The 13,605-nt window shown below is 40.1% G+C and overlaps 1 protein-coding gene across 4 annotated transcripts in view; it reads right to left on the bottom strand.

Annotated features, from left to right (window-relative positions):
• Positions 1-1,200: 1,200 nt before the first annotated feature.
• SLC1A2 (solute carrier family 1 member 2) overlaps positions 1,201-13,605 on the bottom strand; it is a 168,423-nt gene continuing 156,018 nt past the window's right edge. For all 4 annotated transcript variants that reach the window (XM_008269754.5, XM_051825964.3, XM_089309686.1 and 1 more), the window contains exon 11: positions 1,201-10,897. In XM_008269754.5, coding sequence (XP_008267976.1) covers positions 10,826-10,897 — 72 coding nt within the window. In that variant the 3' untranslated portion in view covers positions 1,201-10,825. The remainder of the gene's footprint in view (positions 10,898-13,605) is intronic.

Raw genomic sequence — 13,605 nt, 5'->3', positions numbered from 1 at the left:
CCAACTCCTGTGTCATAACTGTCAGTCTACTGTTGTCCCATCCACCCTCACCTCCAGAATCCTTCATTCTTTTCCTTTTCTCTCTTTTTTTTTTTTGCAATAGTAATTAAAAGGAAAACTTAACTGACTCTCACAATGGATGGATTAAACACCTCTCATTTGAGAGAGATATCATCATGCCTTTTATCCCTACAACATCGCCCTTCAACGCTTGCCACTTACTTATTTCATGGTAATTTTTCCAACACTAGAGGAAAAATGTGCTATGTTGACTTATTGTATAACTTTTATGTCTGTGGACTGCCCTTTATGAATGATGGAAGGGCTTTTCACAGCCCACTCATCATTAGAGCTCTTCACCAACTAGTTCTAGTTTTCCTTCTGTGTACCTGTAAGGTCGCACTTCCTGCTCCTTTGAAGTAGGCGAGTTTTATGACTTGTTTTGGCCATTGACATATGAGCAAGGGTGAGGTACATCACGTGGCATTTCCTTTTTTGCTTGTATTGGTAACTGAAGATGCTTGGAGACAGAGTCTACCTCATCCTCCCTGAGTAAGGAGAGTGTGGGGTAGAGACTGTGCTGATGGCCATGTCACATGTGCTTTGCCTCTGAGTGTTGTGGGCCAGTTCCTACTATACTATTCATTGATGATACATTACTTGTATCCAGCTCATTAACTTTATTTTTAAAAAGATTTTATTTATTTATTTGAGAGGCAGAATTACAGAAAGAAAGGGAGAGACAGAGAGAAATGTCCTCCATCTGCTGGTTCACTCCTCAAATAGCCACAATGGCCAGAGCTGGGCTAATCAGAAGGCAAAAGGCAGGAGCCAGGAGTTTCTGCAAGATCTCCCACACAGGTGCAGGGGACCAAGCACTTGGGCCATCTTTCTTTGCTTTCCCAGGTTATAAGCAGAGAGCTGGATCAGAAGAGCAGCAGCCAGGACAGGAACCAGTGCCTATATGGGATGCCTGGGGCTGCAGGTCGAGGCTTAGCCTACTATGCCACAGTGCCAGCCCCAGCTCATTAACTTTAGATCATAAGATGTGACTTCACATTGCCTAGGATTCCCAGAAAACATCTATTTGGATATTTCGGCCTTTAATCTGTAAATTTACCCAAAAGTAACACTGGAGATCATTACTATGTCATCAACAATAGTCTAAAATGGACACTGAAGAAGAGACCACAACCAAGAGAAATTCAAATCGACATTTATTGATGAGAGATATATACACACAAAAGTTAAAACACTTAGTGAAATATGGTATTCACAGGTTATTTCCAGCATATAAAGAACATCCAGTTATTGTACACATGAAATGTTACAGAAATCAGTCCACTTTGTGAGAAAGCTTAGAAAACTAAAGGTGAAAACAAAAGACTTCAACTACTCAAAATGTGCTTTGCTAACAAGGCATTTCCTAATACCATATATAAGAAACAACTCCCAAATTAGTTGACATTTTTATCTTTTTTTGCATTTGTTAGTCCTTCAACACTATGTTCTATAGGTGCTCTATTCTATATGACTTCAGACCAATGGGATTGTGCATGTGAGGGAAACAAGTATTATTTTTCATTCTTGACAGTCAAGAATCTTCAGAGAATCCTGCCTATAGGCTAGTTTTCTTTCAGTAAGTTTTCCACTCTGAATGTGACAGGAGTTGAAGAAGCCACATTTTCCAGGAAAAATGTGCCTGTCGACCGTATCTCCTTATTCCATTCATTTGGAGAAGCCACTTCAAACCATTGTGCTTTGTGTTCTCCTGTGATATCAGAGGCTTCACTCCTCTTGAGAAACCAGAGGGACTCTTAGTGTTGCCCACAGTACATGGGTATTTCTTCTCTGTCCTTGACAGGAGGAAGGGATTACAGGAACTATAGACCTCATAGAATTGCATCTAGTGGTAATTAGACAGAATTACAGTTTTGGCGGCAAGTGTACAGTTGCATCAGCCAATCTCATCTTCAATTACTCCAAACATACAGAGCATATTAGGTAGAGGAGGTCATACTCCCTTCACATATGTGGGATCTGTGTTCTGTCACTTGCCCCTCTCCCACCCCCAAAGCCATACGCGGACTCTCCCTGTGCTTACAACGGTCTCCCTTTCTACAGACAAGTGTGCAGTTACTGCCAGAACCGTGCTTTGGGGAGGTTTCACCTGCCTGGCAGTTAGGCAGCAAACGTTTTTCCCAAACCCTGACTCAAGAAGCCAAGGGGGACAAGGCGATTCAAAACCTTTAAGTCATGTGCATCGTGAGGAGTATTTGGCAACCAGAGAGTCTGACCCTTCCCTAAGGACATGATACTGACATGCGCAGGAGCAGGCCGACAACCTGTCTGTCTGAGTCCAATCCACCAAGCAAGCTGAGGAGGACTGCAGATCAATGTCCTCATTCTAAACCTACCTAAGCCTAGATGCTCAAAAGCTCCACAGTTGCATTCACTGTGGATTGTACAAATGCCCGATGACTTTTCACTAAGAAGCAGGACACACACCCAGCCCATTCCTGCTCTGAATGGTGTATTTACAAAGGTGCTGGACATACATAAGACTTTCAATCATCATTACAAAGGATTCACAGATAAGTTCTTTCACTCATATACATCCCCATGTCACATCAAGAAAGAGGAGGAATGACTCACTGCTAGGTTATCTAGGGAGGAAAAGAGGGGTTTTCAAAAACACCCATCAATATAGCTACTGCATTTAGATGAATAGCCAAAAATAACATTTAAATTAAATTAAAATACATCTATACACCATTTCACTGAAATTACACAGATACCTACATTATAGCTACACAAAGTGCATAGGCACTGTTCTTCATGCGTGGACCAAGTGTCAGTGTGTACACACAAGAACTTCATGCTTTGACAGCTAGCTGCACTTGAAAACAGATACAACCTCTGCCAGTTGAGGGCATATCTAATCCTTTTGCTCAATGGGGAGCAGGTTCAAATACACATCAGGACACTTGCTATGTAACCAACTACATTTTAAATTGACAGAAATACTAGCCCTACCAACACATCAGAAGGTGTGTTTGGTGGAGAAAAGATATCTTGCCTTGGCAGTGGCTACTGATTCACCTTTTGGGAAGGTTACATAGATAGTTATTCACCTGAGGATGGAATGCACCCAGACTTCTGCACAGCTTCTAAGCTCCAGTATCCAGCCCTCACTGATACAACATTGCTTCACAGCTGGTACTAAAAACATAATTTTTTCTTTAAAAATATGTGCTCAATTTACATAACAATATGATATTTACTACCATTTTGCTGGGCCAGAATTAATTGCAGCAAATCTCTTCATTTACTTCCTCGCACCCATCCTCTGTGTTTGTGACTCAGTTTTCCTAAACTGGTGTCCACATAAACATTTGGGAAAAGTATGGGAGCTTCCTGCACACCAAGGGTCCCATCCTTATTACTTTGCCTTTGATCATCTCAGAGAAAAACAAAATTAGAATGGCTCAGCTGGGAAAACAAGGACTGGTGTCAAAAATAAGAAATCAGCACCATTCCTCGAGTTGAAAGATGAATTGTTTAGAGGTATATCTTAATCATCTAAGGGATTTCAGTAATTCCTTATGCTTAATGGTCCTTTTGTTCACTTAGAACTAGGGTTTTTTTTTTTCCAAATGCAGTAATGTGCTCAGGAAACATGTGATACAGTGAAATTGTTGTAGAAATTCCCTGTGCTCTAATTAGTTATGATTCTACATATGTGGCTATATAGAAAATACCGTAAGAAAATATCTGTCTGCAAAATCACAGATAGTAAATAGGTGAATTCAGTGTACACTGAGTTCTTGCTGATTTCTGAAAAATAGATACAAACCTATAACATTATTAAAGGCTAAATTAACATGAATCATGTAATACCCAGGACTATAAATACATTTTATCATGCTTTTTATAAATCATAGTAAAGAAACATGGAGCTTTGTCTAAAAAGTAATGTCATATTGGGCTGTAGGTATTTGTGGATTTGAGATGCAACACTGATCAGAGGGCAAGATACTGCCCCTGGTGATATTGATTCTTACCTGGAAGCCGAAACTGTATCTGCTGGCAGCAAGGTTAAATTTAGATTCACAGTTTGCCAGCTCTCTCCTCAATTTGTAGAAAACAAATAGAAAACAAGATACAAAAATCCTCAAAAAGTAGGCTTTTCTTTATATACAAATCTCTATAGCGACCAGACAATCTGATCTGTGTTGTGCAACAAGGAGATGCAATGCTGAGGTTTTTCCAGGGGAAGGAGGAGGGAAAGGAGTTAAGGTGATTTGTAGAAAAATCTGAAAGCCAAGGGTGACTTCTTAGAAGGAAAGTAACTCTCCCAGAGTATCAAGCTACCAGAGAGCCAGCTTTCTGATCCTGTCTCGCAGAGAATTTGCTTCGTGGGGAGAAACTTGGAGATGTGCTGGACCCACCTTCATAGCAAGTGTGTTATCTGTCCCCCAGCAAAGGTAACAGGCTGTTTCCAGGCAGGCTACATGGTTGCCCGGGGAACACATGGAGACCCCCAGAAGCAACAGGGCCCCACTGCATGGTCCTTGTCTCCATGGGGTGATGACACAGGTAAGAGGTGGTTGTTGGTTTCCAACACTCACCTGGGGTTGGGAGTGTCTTCAGAGAAACCAGGCACCTGTTGCTACCTGCTTACTAGGTCAAGTGCTGACTCTGCAAAGCAGCCAGTCTGTCCCACGCATAGGTTTTCTTCTCAATCCCAAAGGGCCCTGCATGACACCCAGGAGAACTCCCTAAAATCTCAAAATGGAGACTTGGCCCAGAAGTTGAAGACGAAGCAAGGCTGCACGTGGGAGAAGAACTGTTCAGAAATGATTCAGGATGTTACTTAGAGTGAAAGAAACAGGAACTTCGGGGCTACTCTCACTTTCCCCTAGGTTCTTACATGGATCAGTTAAGCAGTTGTGTTTATCTGGCTGCTCTTGCAACCGGTCTTGTGCACTAGCAGGAAAAACAGACAAGCAAAAAGAAACCCAATCTTTTTAGCCCTAGCTTTACAATTTGTTCTCCCAAATCTAAAGAGCTGAAGTCTCCCATGGCAATAGAGGTGCTTACAACACAAGGTATACCAACTCTACTCTGTATTAGCAGAGGTTTCGGCAAAAAGCAAAGCTCCAAGCAATGGCCCATTGCAGCAGTGTCAGCAAGTGTAAGGGGTCATTTAAAGGTCATGGCTGGTAATGTGCACCTGGTGGACCATGCACTGGATCCCATTCACCCCAGAAACTCTGCAGCACTGCCAAGGGCAACAGCAGCCAACAAAACTCTGTTACTGTGTGCTGGAGTTTCTCTACCTGTGTTGTGAAGCCCGTGATAAAAACAAACCAAGAGGAAAATCTGAAAATGAATTCAATCAAATAGCCCTGCCTATCCCTCCAGAGAAAGGACTCAGTCCACTTTACCTGTGAATGGATGTGTGTATCTGCAGGCAGGCAGAGGAAGGAAGGTATTTACAGGCAGTTGCTGTGATTGTGCAAGTCTTGCACTGAATTTCATAAGAATATTCAAGTGTATTTGCCAAACGCTCCCAAATTCCCATACTGGGTTGGCAATTAGGACCGTTTGGAGAAAATGATGTGGTTTGGGTATTCGGAGTGGGCTCTGTTGCTACAGCAGGAATGATGCAAGAGCTTGAGTGAGGCTGCAGAATCATCCAGTCCCCTCGGGGTGATTCTGGCAGCATTTTTCCCTGAGCTGAATCCCTACTTGTAGGAGGACGGTGAGTTTAGGTGAGGGGAACTTTCATGAAAGGATGCTTGTCGGTGTTCCAAAACACCAAGTGTGAGCTGCATGGCTGCCTTCCGAGCTTGTGTGAAACACCAAATGAACAGAGGCTTGAGCTGAATTCCCCCCAACCCACCCAAAAGGGGATGCAGAACATGTAAATCGATTATGTGTAAAATCGATTATGTGTTACTGTGATGGGGTCTTCTGGATTAAAATACAAATACGTGATATTTTAGAGTAGTAAGCCTCTTAAAATGGAAGAAATTAAAGCAGATCTCATAATATCATGGATTTGTAGAGCTAGAAAGGGGTTTTAGGCATTTAATCAACTCCTTCGCTTCTCATATGGAACATAAAGTGACTTGTGTACATTGTACAGCTCAAAACATAAGAGTCTATGGCAAAAGTTTTCTCTAGGAAATCATTGTTTCTCCTCCTCTCTATGTCACTGCCTGAATTAGTTGTGCTATGCTAGGCGATTAGATCCTATTCAATTAAGATCCTCTGTTATTTGTTGTAAAACCAACCTTTGCATGAATTTGTAGTATGGTTTGCTAAAGTTTCTCTTAAGCTGCAACAATAAGTAGAATAAAAGGAAAAGAGAAGAAAGAGAGGAAAGATGAGTTTTCCTTTAGGGAAAATCGTAAGAAAATGTTTCATGAGCAGCTTTGAATGTACCCCACCCAAGGAGAACAACCTGTCTCTAGTGCCACATGCCTGGGTCAGCACCCCGTGATCCTTCCTTTAGGTGTAGCCAGAATTTACTAAGGATACTGAGAGCCTTAATCTCTGACAATGAGACTTACAAAACTCACACTTCAAAATTCTTCCAGGCCCTTTGATTTAACCTAATCTTCTTATGCCTCCTAGGCCCTAGTAACCTTATTCCAAGAGCAAGTATTACAATAACTGAAAATCCCACTTGGTCCCTTTTTTTTGGCTCAGAATGAGTTCAGTTGGAGAATAAGTAAAATAAAACTAGCAACCCAGACAACTGGATGGCTATGAGAATGCACAAGCAGTTAAGTGGGAAGATACACCTCTCTCCTGGGGTGTATCTGCTGTGCACACTGAGTCGTCAAACCAGGTTAAGAACTGCCAAGACTTGTTTTCCAAGAGTCAAAACTGTGGAGAATTATCTCGGAGCCTGTGTGTAGCTACTTGGATTTACTGCTGGACTGGTGGGAAAGTAGTGCTCAAGCAGAGGCCTTGATTCTGATAAAAGTAAAAAAACAATTTCAAAATAATTTTTGTAATCGAGAGTCAAGGGAAGTGCATTTCCAAAGACATGGCACAATTGGGTTTCTTCTGGAGACTCAGTAGGTGAGTTTTCCTACAATCGCACTCTGAAAGGATTTCTTGACTAGACACACTTACAAATGATATAGCTCTCCATGCATGAGTGGAAATGACCTGAGACCCTCTAATCAACTAGTCCTGGAGATTCATCTACAAGGAATCTCCCCATGAACTGAATCTTCACTAAGCCTTTCTTAGCTTCCACAAATCTAAACCCAGGAGCTACCCATTTGGGCAGCCTTTTTTAAGCTTTTTGGATTACACAGGCTGATTAGTGGTAGGAGAGGAGAATTCCTATTTGTCTTTTATAGGTCATGGTATCCTCTTCAGGCAATGAGACCACAGGCTGTATTTCTACACCCAGTAAGAAGTAAAAAATTGAATCTAATGGCTGCTTAGTTTGGATCTCTTCACCCAAAGTCCTATGTGGAATGTCCGTTGATCTCAGTGAGTTCCTTAGTTCTCTGGCACTCTTTGTATGGGAAGCACAGCTCAAAGAGCCAACATTACCTTTAGAGATAAGTCATTCTTCTCATGTACTGAACTGGATCTGTTGAATTTTAGTAAGTAATTAAATGATGATTCCACTTGGCTTTCCCAAGGGGAAAGAATAAGACATGGAAGAACTAAAGCCTATTTTGTTGGTTTTCTCCTGAAATGATTCTGAATCTTAGAAACAGTGAATGGGCTTGTAACAAAATGGTGTTGTCAAAATTATGACTTATAGGGGCTGGCACTGTGGCGCAGTGGGTTAAAGCCCCAGGTTGTAGCATTGGAATCCCATATAGGTCCCGGTTCATGTCCCGGCTGCTCCACTTCCAATCCAGCTCCCTGCTTATGTACCTGGGAAAACAGTAAAAGATGGCCCAAGTGTTTGGGCCCCTGTACCCATCTGGGAGACCTAGAAGAAGATCCTGGCTCCTGGCTTCAGATCAGCTCTGCTTTGGCCACTGCAGTCATTTTGGGAGTGAACCAGCAGATGGAAGAACTCTCTCTCTCTCTGGCTCTACCTCTCTCTGTAACTCTTTCAAATAAATAAAATAAATCTTTTAAAAATATTATGACTTACAAATTTTATCAAATGTAGTGTATGTACCTGCCATGCTCTCTTGTATATAAATAGAACATTCATACATCATCAAATAACCACAGACTATTTGAAGCATTCATATCAATGTTGGGTCTATTAGGATCAAGCTACACGTAACTGATGGGCTCTGTGGATTTTATTTAAATAAAAGTTGTTGGAGATATTTTCTAGATCCATTTTTTTTTCTGTTTATGGCACATATACTGGACAAGGAAATCTCTAATGGGCATGGCATAGGAAGAATGAAGAAGGCCTAAACAAACCAGAGGACACAGTCGCATGTCAACTCTACATACATCCTGGATTTTCAGGCTGGTCCTGAATTTGATAAATTTCTTATTTTTAATATTATTTATTGATTTTCCAGGTAAATGTGATTTTCTAAGTATACTCTCAGGAGACTTACTTCATACAGTCTGAAACCAGAAAAACCTGCTTTGCTAAACTATGTACCTTGTCCTTTCTGAACACACTGTCCCCTCACATATTTATAGGCTAACAGGATAGCTAGGAAAAAGCTAAAAACACAACAAAAGCAGAAAACCTTTTAGGCAGAGTCTTGATAAGACAATTCTATGATTACTTCTTTGAGGATAATGTCAGTGTATGCAGGTGCCAAGTTGGCCTTCCACAGCAAAAAGCAACAAGCTCTCAAATGTCTTGCCTAGATCCTTCTACTCACTGTAGAAAAGCTCTTGGGTACTACTTAATGACAATCTTAACAGTTTCACAGCTAACCCCCAGAACTGTCTTCTTGGCCCACATCTGCTATAAGATGCATTTTCCATTACTATGTCCTTGGCCACCCTGCTGATGACCTATCTAATGAAAACAAAGCCCAATATATTTTTTTAAAAAAAGCAAAAATGCTGCTTAACACTGCTCAACAGAGAGTTTGATCAAAAAGTGGATAGGGTTTAAGAGACAGAAGTAAGTGAAATCTCCTATTTTGTATATTCCAAAGGCGTCTGAGTTGGAAGACAGAAGACACAAGGAGTAGGTAACACAGGATAATGATGTCTGTCAATACCCTATCTTTAGAGAATGTGGATTCTATAGCTATTTATGAATATCCCAACATCCCTCTGCTGGTCTCGGATGATATACCCTGGCCCCACCAGTGGGCCAAGGTTCTACATATTGTTTAGAGTCAGCTAGGCTTTATTTCTCAATGTTTCAAGTCTCAATCCAACTCCCAAACCCAGCAACCTTAGTAAAATACTGTGGCTTATTTAATAGGAAATAATAGCAAAGACATTAAAAAATTAGTTTGCATAACTAATCACTAAGGATCCTTGGCTGCCTACCATAGGTAAGGCACTGTGCTATGCCAATTATATTTTTTATCCCTTCTGATTTTCACAGCCTTGAGAAAAGCTCCATCTGTGAAGTTGTGTAGAGCCATTCTTTGTTCCTACTTTATGGTTCCAGGCTGTCTGGATTCTGCCATGGGAACGTCACCTTTATAGGATTTTACACAGATGTTTTCTGTTCCTTTCCAAAGAGAAGACTGGGGAGAAAGGCTGGCTCTTCTTCCAACCAAGTTCTGTAACTGATTTTATGTGCTTTAATACAATATAACAAATAGCTTTCTACATATTAATTACTTTTTTGTTGTTTTATCAAGACCTGGAATTAAAAGAGGCATAGCCAATACAAGTCCGCTCTGCGTGTCAGGAGGGTAAAATGATCAGGCCTTCCAGGTTGATGAGAATACAGCTGGAAGAACTTGGGAATTAAAAATGCTTTTTTAAGGTTAGAAACCTAAATAAGAAGCTTATGGGTGAAACAAAGAAAGTAAAACAGATCAAACAATCTTACTTGATTTCACTGTGACAGATGAGTGTGAACCAAATGTAAACAAATTTGAATATTTAAATCTGGTTAAAATTTGGATTGATTACGTGCCCTTATTTTTGCCACTGTATATGTTGGCTATAGATAAAAGACTCTTTAATCCATTATAAAATTTAGAGAGAATTATGAGACATAGTTAGAAATTTCAATCATTGTTCACATAGGCTATATCAGATAGGGCAAGATGCATTGGATGCCGTATCCAACAGCCTATAAGAGTGCACGTCCCACTAAGACTCTCTTTGAGACATTGAACTTAAAGAATTCATATAAGAGAAATTGTCATAGTTCCCTAAGACATGTACTTGCATTTAATCAACACATGTGCAAACTCTACAAGACATTTAAGGGGAGTTCCTACTAGCAGCTTCTAACAGAATCTCTTGTGCATAAAAAGGTAAGACACAGAACACTTGAAGGAATAACACACTATGAGCTTGCTTATTCTCCCAAGTCCCTGGAATATGCTACCTACACTGCATTAATCATGTCCCCTAGGAGCAGAGCATCCACAATTCTGCTAATAAGAACGTGTCTTCAGTTGAAAGGGATTCCTTCAGCAGCATCCATTCAAACAATAACACAAGTGAGAGAATTAGACGGTTACGAAGCATCATTTGGCAAAGACACAGCACCGTGCCTGTCATCACTGACTCACAACAGCTCCTCTAAGCCTCAGCTAACAGATTAAGTAAACATAGAAATATATGCATTTTTTCCTTTTTAAAGAAAGCTTGTTTACATCATCTTTTACCACATGATAAGCTGGGGAGTTCATTCAACAATTTGCTGAGAGTCATATCCTTATTTTTCACGTTTCCAAGGCTCTTCCTCAACACTGCAGTCAGCTGACTTTCCATTGGCTGCCAGAGTAACCTGAAAATAATTATCATCAACAACCAGCTTACAGGCCATGAACCAGAAAAAAACAAAAACAAAAACAAAACAAAACAAAAACAAAAAAAACACAGGTTATGTGGAGAAGCACCAGATCAGAGTCAGGCTATACAACTGAAAAAGTAACTGTAGATGGAATTCCTTCCAAATGGATTTGGAGGCTGTCTTGATGTTCAATAATGATTTGTGAATTAAATAAAAGCACATATGCCATGAGAGGATTGCAGGGTAATAGACACTTTGCATTTTGGGGGACAACATCTATATGTTTAGGGTTGGCAGGTGTCTAACTACCCAAAATCCACCACACAATAACACAGTCCTTAAAACAGAGGGCCATGTGCTACTCCATACAACCACAGAGAAAAAATTCCAGAACTTGGCAGCTAGTTCTACTCATGCATGTGAAAGGTTCAGTTACAATGAGGCCAGGTGGCTTTCACACATGTCCAACTTAAAAATCAGAAATCTTGATGGTCTGACTCTCCTATGGCTTTCAAAATGAAACACAAAAGGACAAGAGGGAGATTCAAAGCCTGAGATTAGTGACAATATAAATCTCAAGATTTCAATGTAGACATTTAATAATCAAAAAGAATTACCAGACTGTCTATATGATGCTTTCTGGCTCAAAATGAACTGAACCTTTACACAGAAGGAGAGGCTCTCCCCTCCACTTCTAAGTAGTGTCCTAGCTTACCTTCTGTGTGTCTGTCCTCAACGCCATGTGCAAAATTAAACCCACGATTGATATTCCACATAATGGAGAGACTGGATTTATGGAAGCATTAGAATATGGAGACATGACAATGCAGCAATGTTGGAAAGAAATCTGACTTTCTCCTCACCCAGGTGGAAGTGAAATGCATGCATCATGAACACACAACATGCTAGGAACACAAGTACCCTTCACAAACCAAGCAAATTAAGATAAAATTCCCATTAGCTCCACAACCTTTTTAGAAAGATCATGCAATTAGCAATGACTATTCCACATGCAGTTATTTTGATTACAATTAAAAAGCTAATGTGTAACTTCAAGCTACTTTCACCAAGGCAAGAATTTGAAAATAGAGAGGCCAACATGACGTAATAATCCTGAAATGGTTAAACTTTTGACCAGAGCTGCAGCAAATTTGTTTCCCCTTCATTGAACAGTCAAGAAAGACTGTCAGAGACAGTCTGTCTAGAGAAAGTTGCTCATTCTCTATGACATTCAGTGATGGACCAGATGAACAATGATGCAAAATTATCAGTCATGATGTGGTGCCTTTGGGGAATGTGTTTCTTGTTTGTAAATGCTTAGGGTTTTGTTTCAAAAGTAGCTGAGACAGCAGGGTTTTAGGAATTTCCTTTCCCAGATGGGCTAAAGACATCTCAAACCCTACTCCCCAAACCATGCCACTCCTCTGCTCCAATCATCTGGGTAATAGAAATGCAAAAAGAGAAGGGCATTGAGAGGAAGCATTGACATCTTCCATTTCAATTTTTAAAAGATGAGAAAGAGTTAGACCTAGAATTGACCAGAAGGGAGTAGAAAGGAGTGAATAAATGTGATCCCAATATTGTGAGGAAGGATGTAAACTCATCTCCCACAGCTTTGGATGTCTCTTTCCGTGCCAGTGTCAACACAATCCACTGACCAAGAGTGAGAAGAGTCAACTTGCCTGACCTAGTGAAGGCTTAGGACCAACTCATCTTCACTGAGCTGATCTCAACTGCCTTCTTGAAGATGCAAACAGCTGATATATTATTTAACCAACAAGGTCACGCCCATCATCTTCATGACCTGCTCAGACTGATCACAGAACATCTAAATGCCATTTAACCAATGAGTCTGTAGGTGGTTGGTTGGGTGGTCGATTTTATGGAAAGATTGAGCAATTATCTCAATGGAACTATCCAGCAAAAAAAAAAAAAAAAAAAAAAAAGGATTGAACTATATGAAATACTCATATAGGATAGGATCAAGATGCTAAAACGATACACTCTACAAATATTTACTGAGCACCTACAACACACCAGACACTGTTTTAGCCGCTGGGACACATGATAAATGAGGACAAAGTCTTGTTCCACATAGGTTTCTTCCTAAGGATAGGGGTGTTTCACACACATCTTCCTTTAGAGTTTAAAATAGTTTGCTTTGAAAAATGAAGCAAATTTCTCCTGGTATGCTTGATGTCCCTCAGGAAAAGAAAATCTAAGAATTCTGAAATCCAGAAATATCTCTGTACTTATAAATCTTTTTTATAGTGTGTCCTGTACAACATTAAAGACACTAGAGAAGTTCCAAAAGGGATATGCCACAGCCAATTAAACACAGAAATATTCTTTCATACAATTATTAGATAAGAATATATACATGGTGAATTCATTTTGTTTTGCACTATTTTTTTCTTGTATGGCAATATTTTGAGACCAAGTTTTATCTGTACTAACACCTTGTCCTCTCATGCCTGATCAGGGCTTTGTGGTGATAGATGCTCAATAAACACTTGATGAATGCTCAAAATATAGGACACATAAGAAGAGACTGGACCAATCAAGTAAATCTTTTAAGGCACACAATAAGTACTTGTTGAACACAATAGTACATAAAGCAGTTCCATGAGAATGCTAATATTTTGATGGAGTATAATCTAGCACATTTACTCTGAATTTCTAAATATTTGAATCATTTTCAC

This window comes from Oryctolagus cuniculus, chromosome 1, assembly GCF_051225735.1.
Source record: "Oryctolagus cuniculus isolate XC-2025 breed Fujian yellow rabbit chromosome 1, ASM5122573v1, whole genome shotgun sequence".
Classification (NCBI taxonomy): domain Eukaryota; kingdom Metazoa; phylum Chordata; class Mammalia; order Lagomorpha; family Leporidae; genus Oryctolagus; species Oryctolagus cuniculus.
The sequence above is the reverse complement of the archived record's forward strand: the minus strand, read 5'-3'. Positions and strand labels throughout refer to the sequence as shown.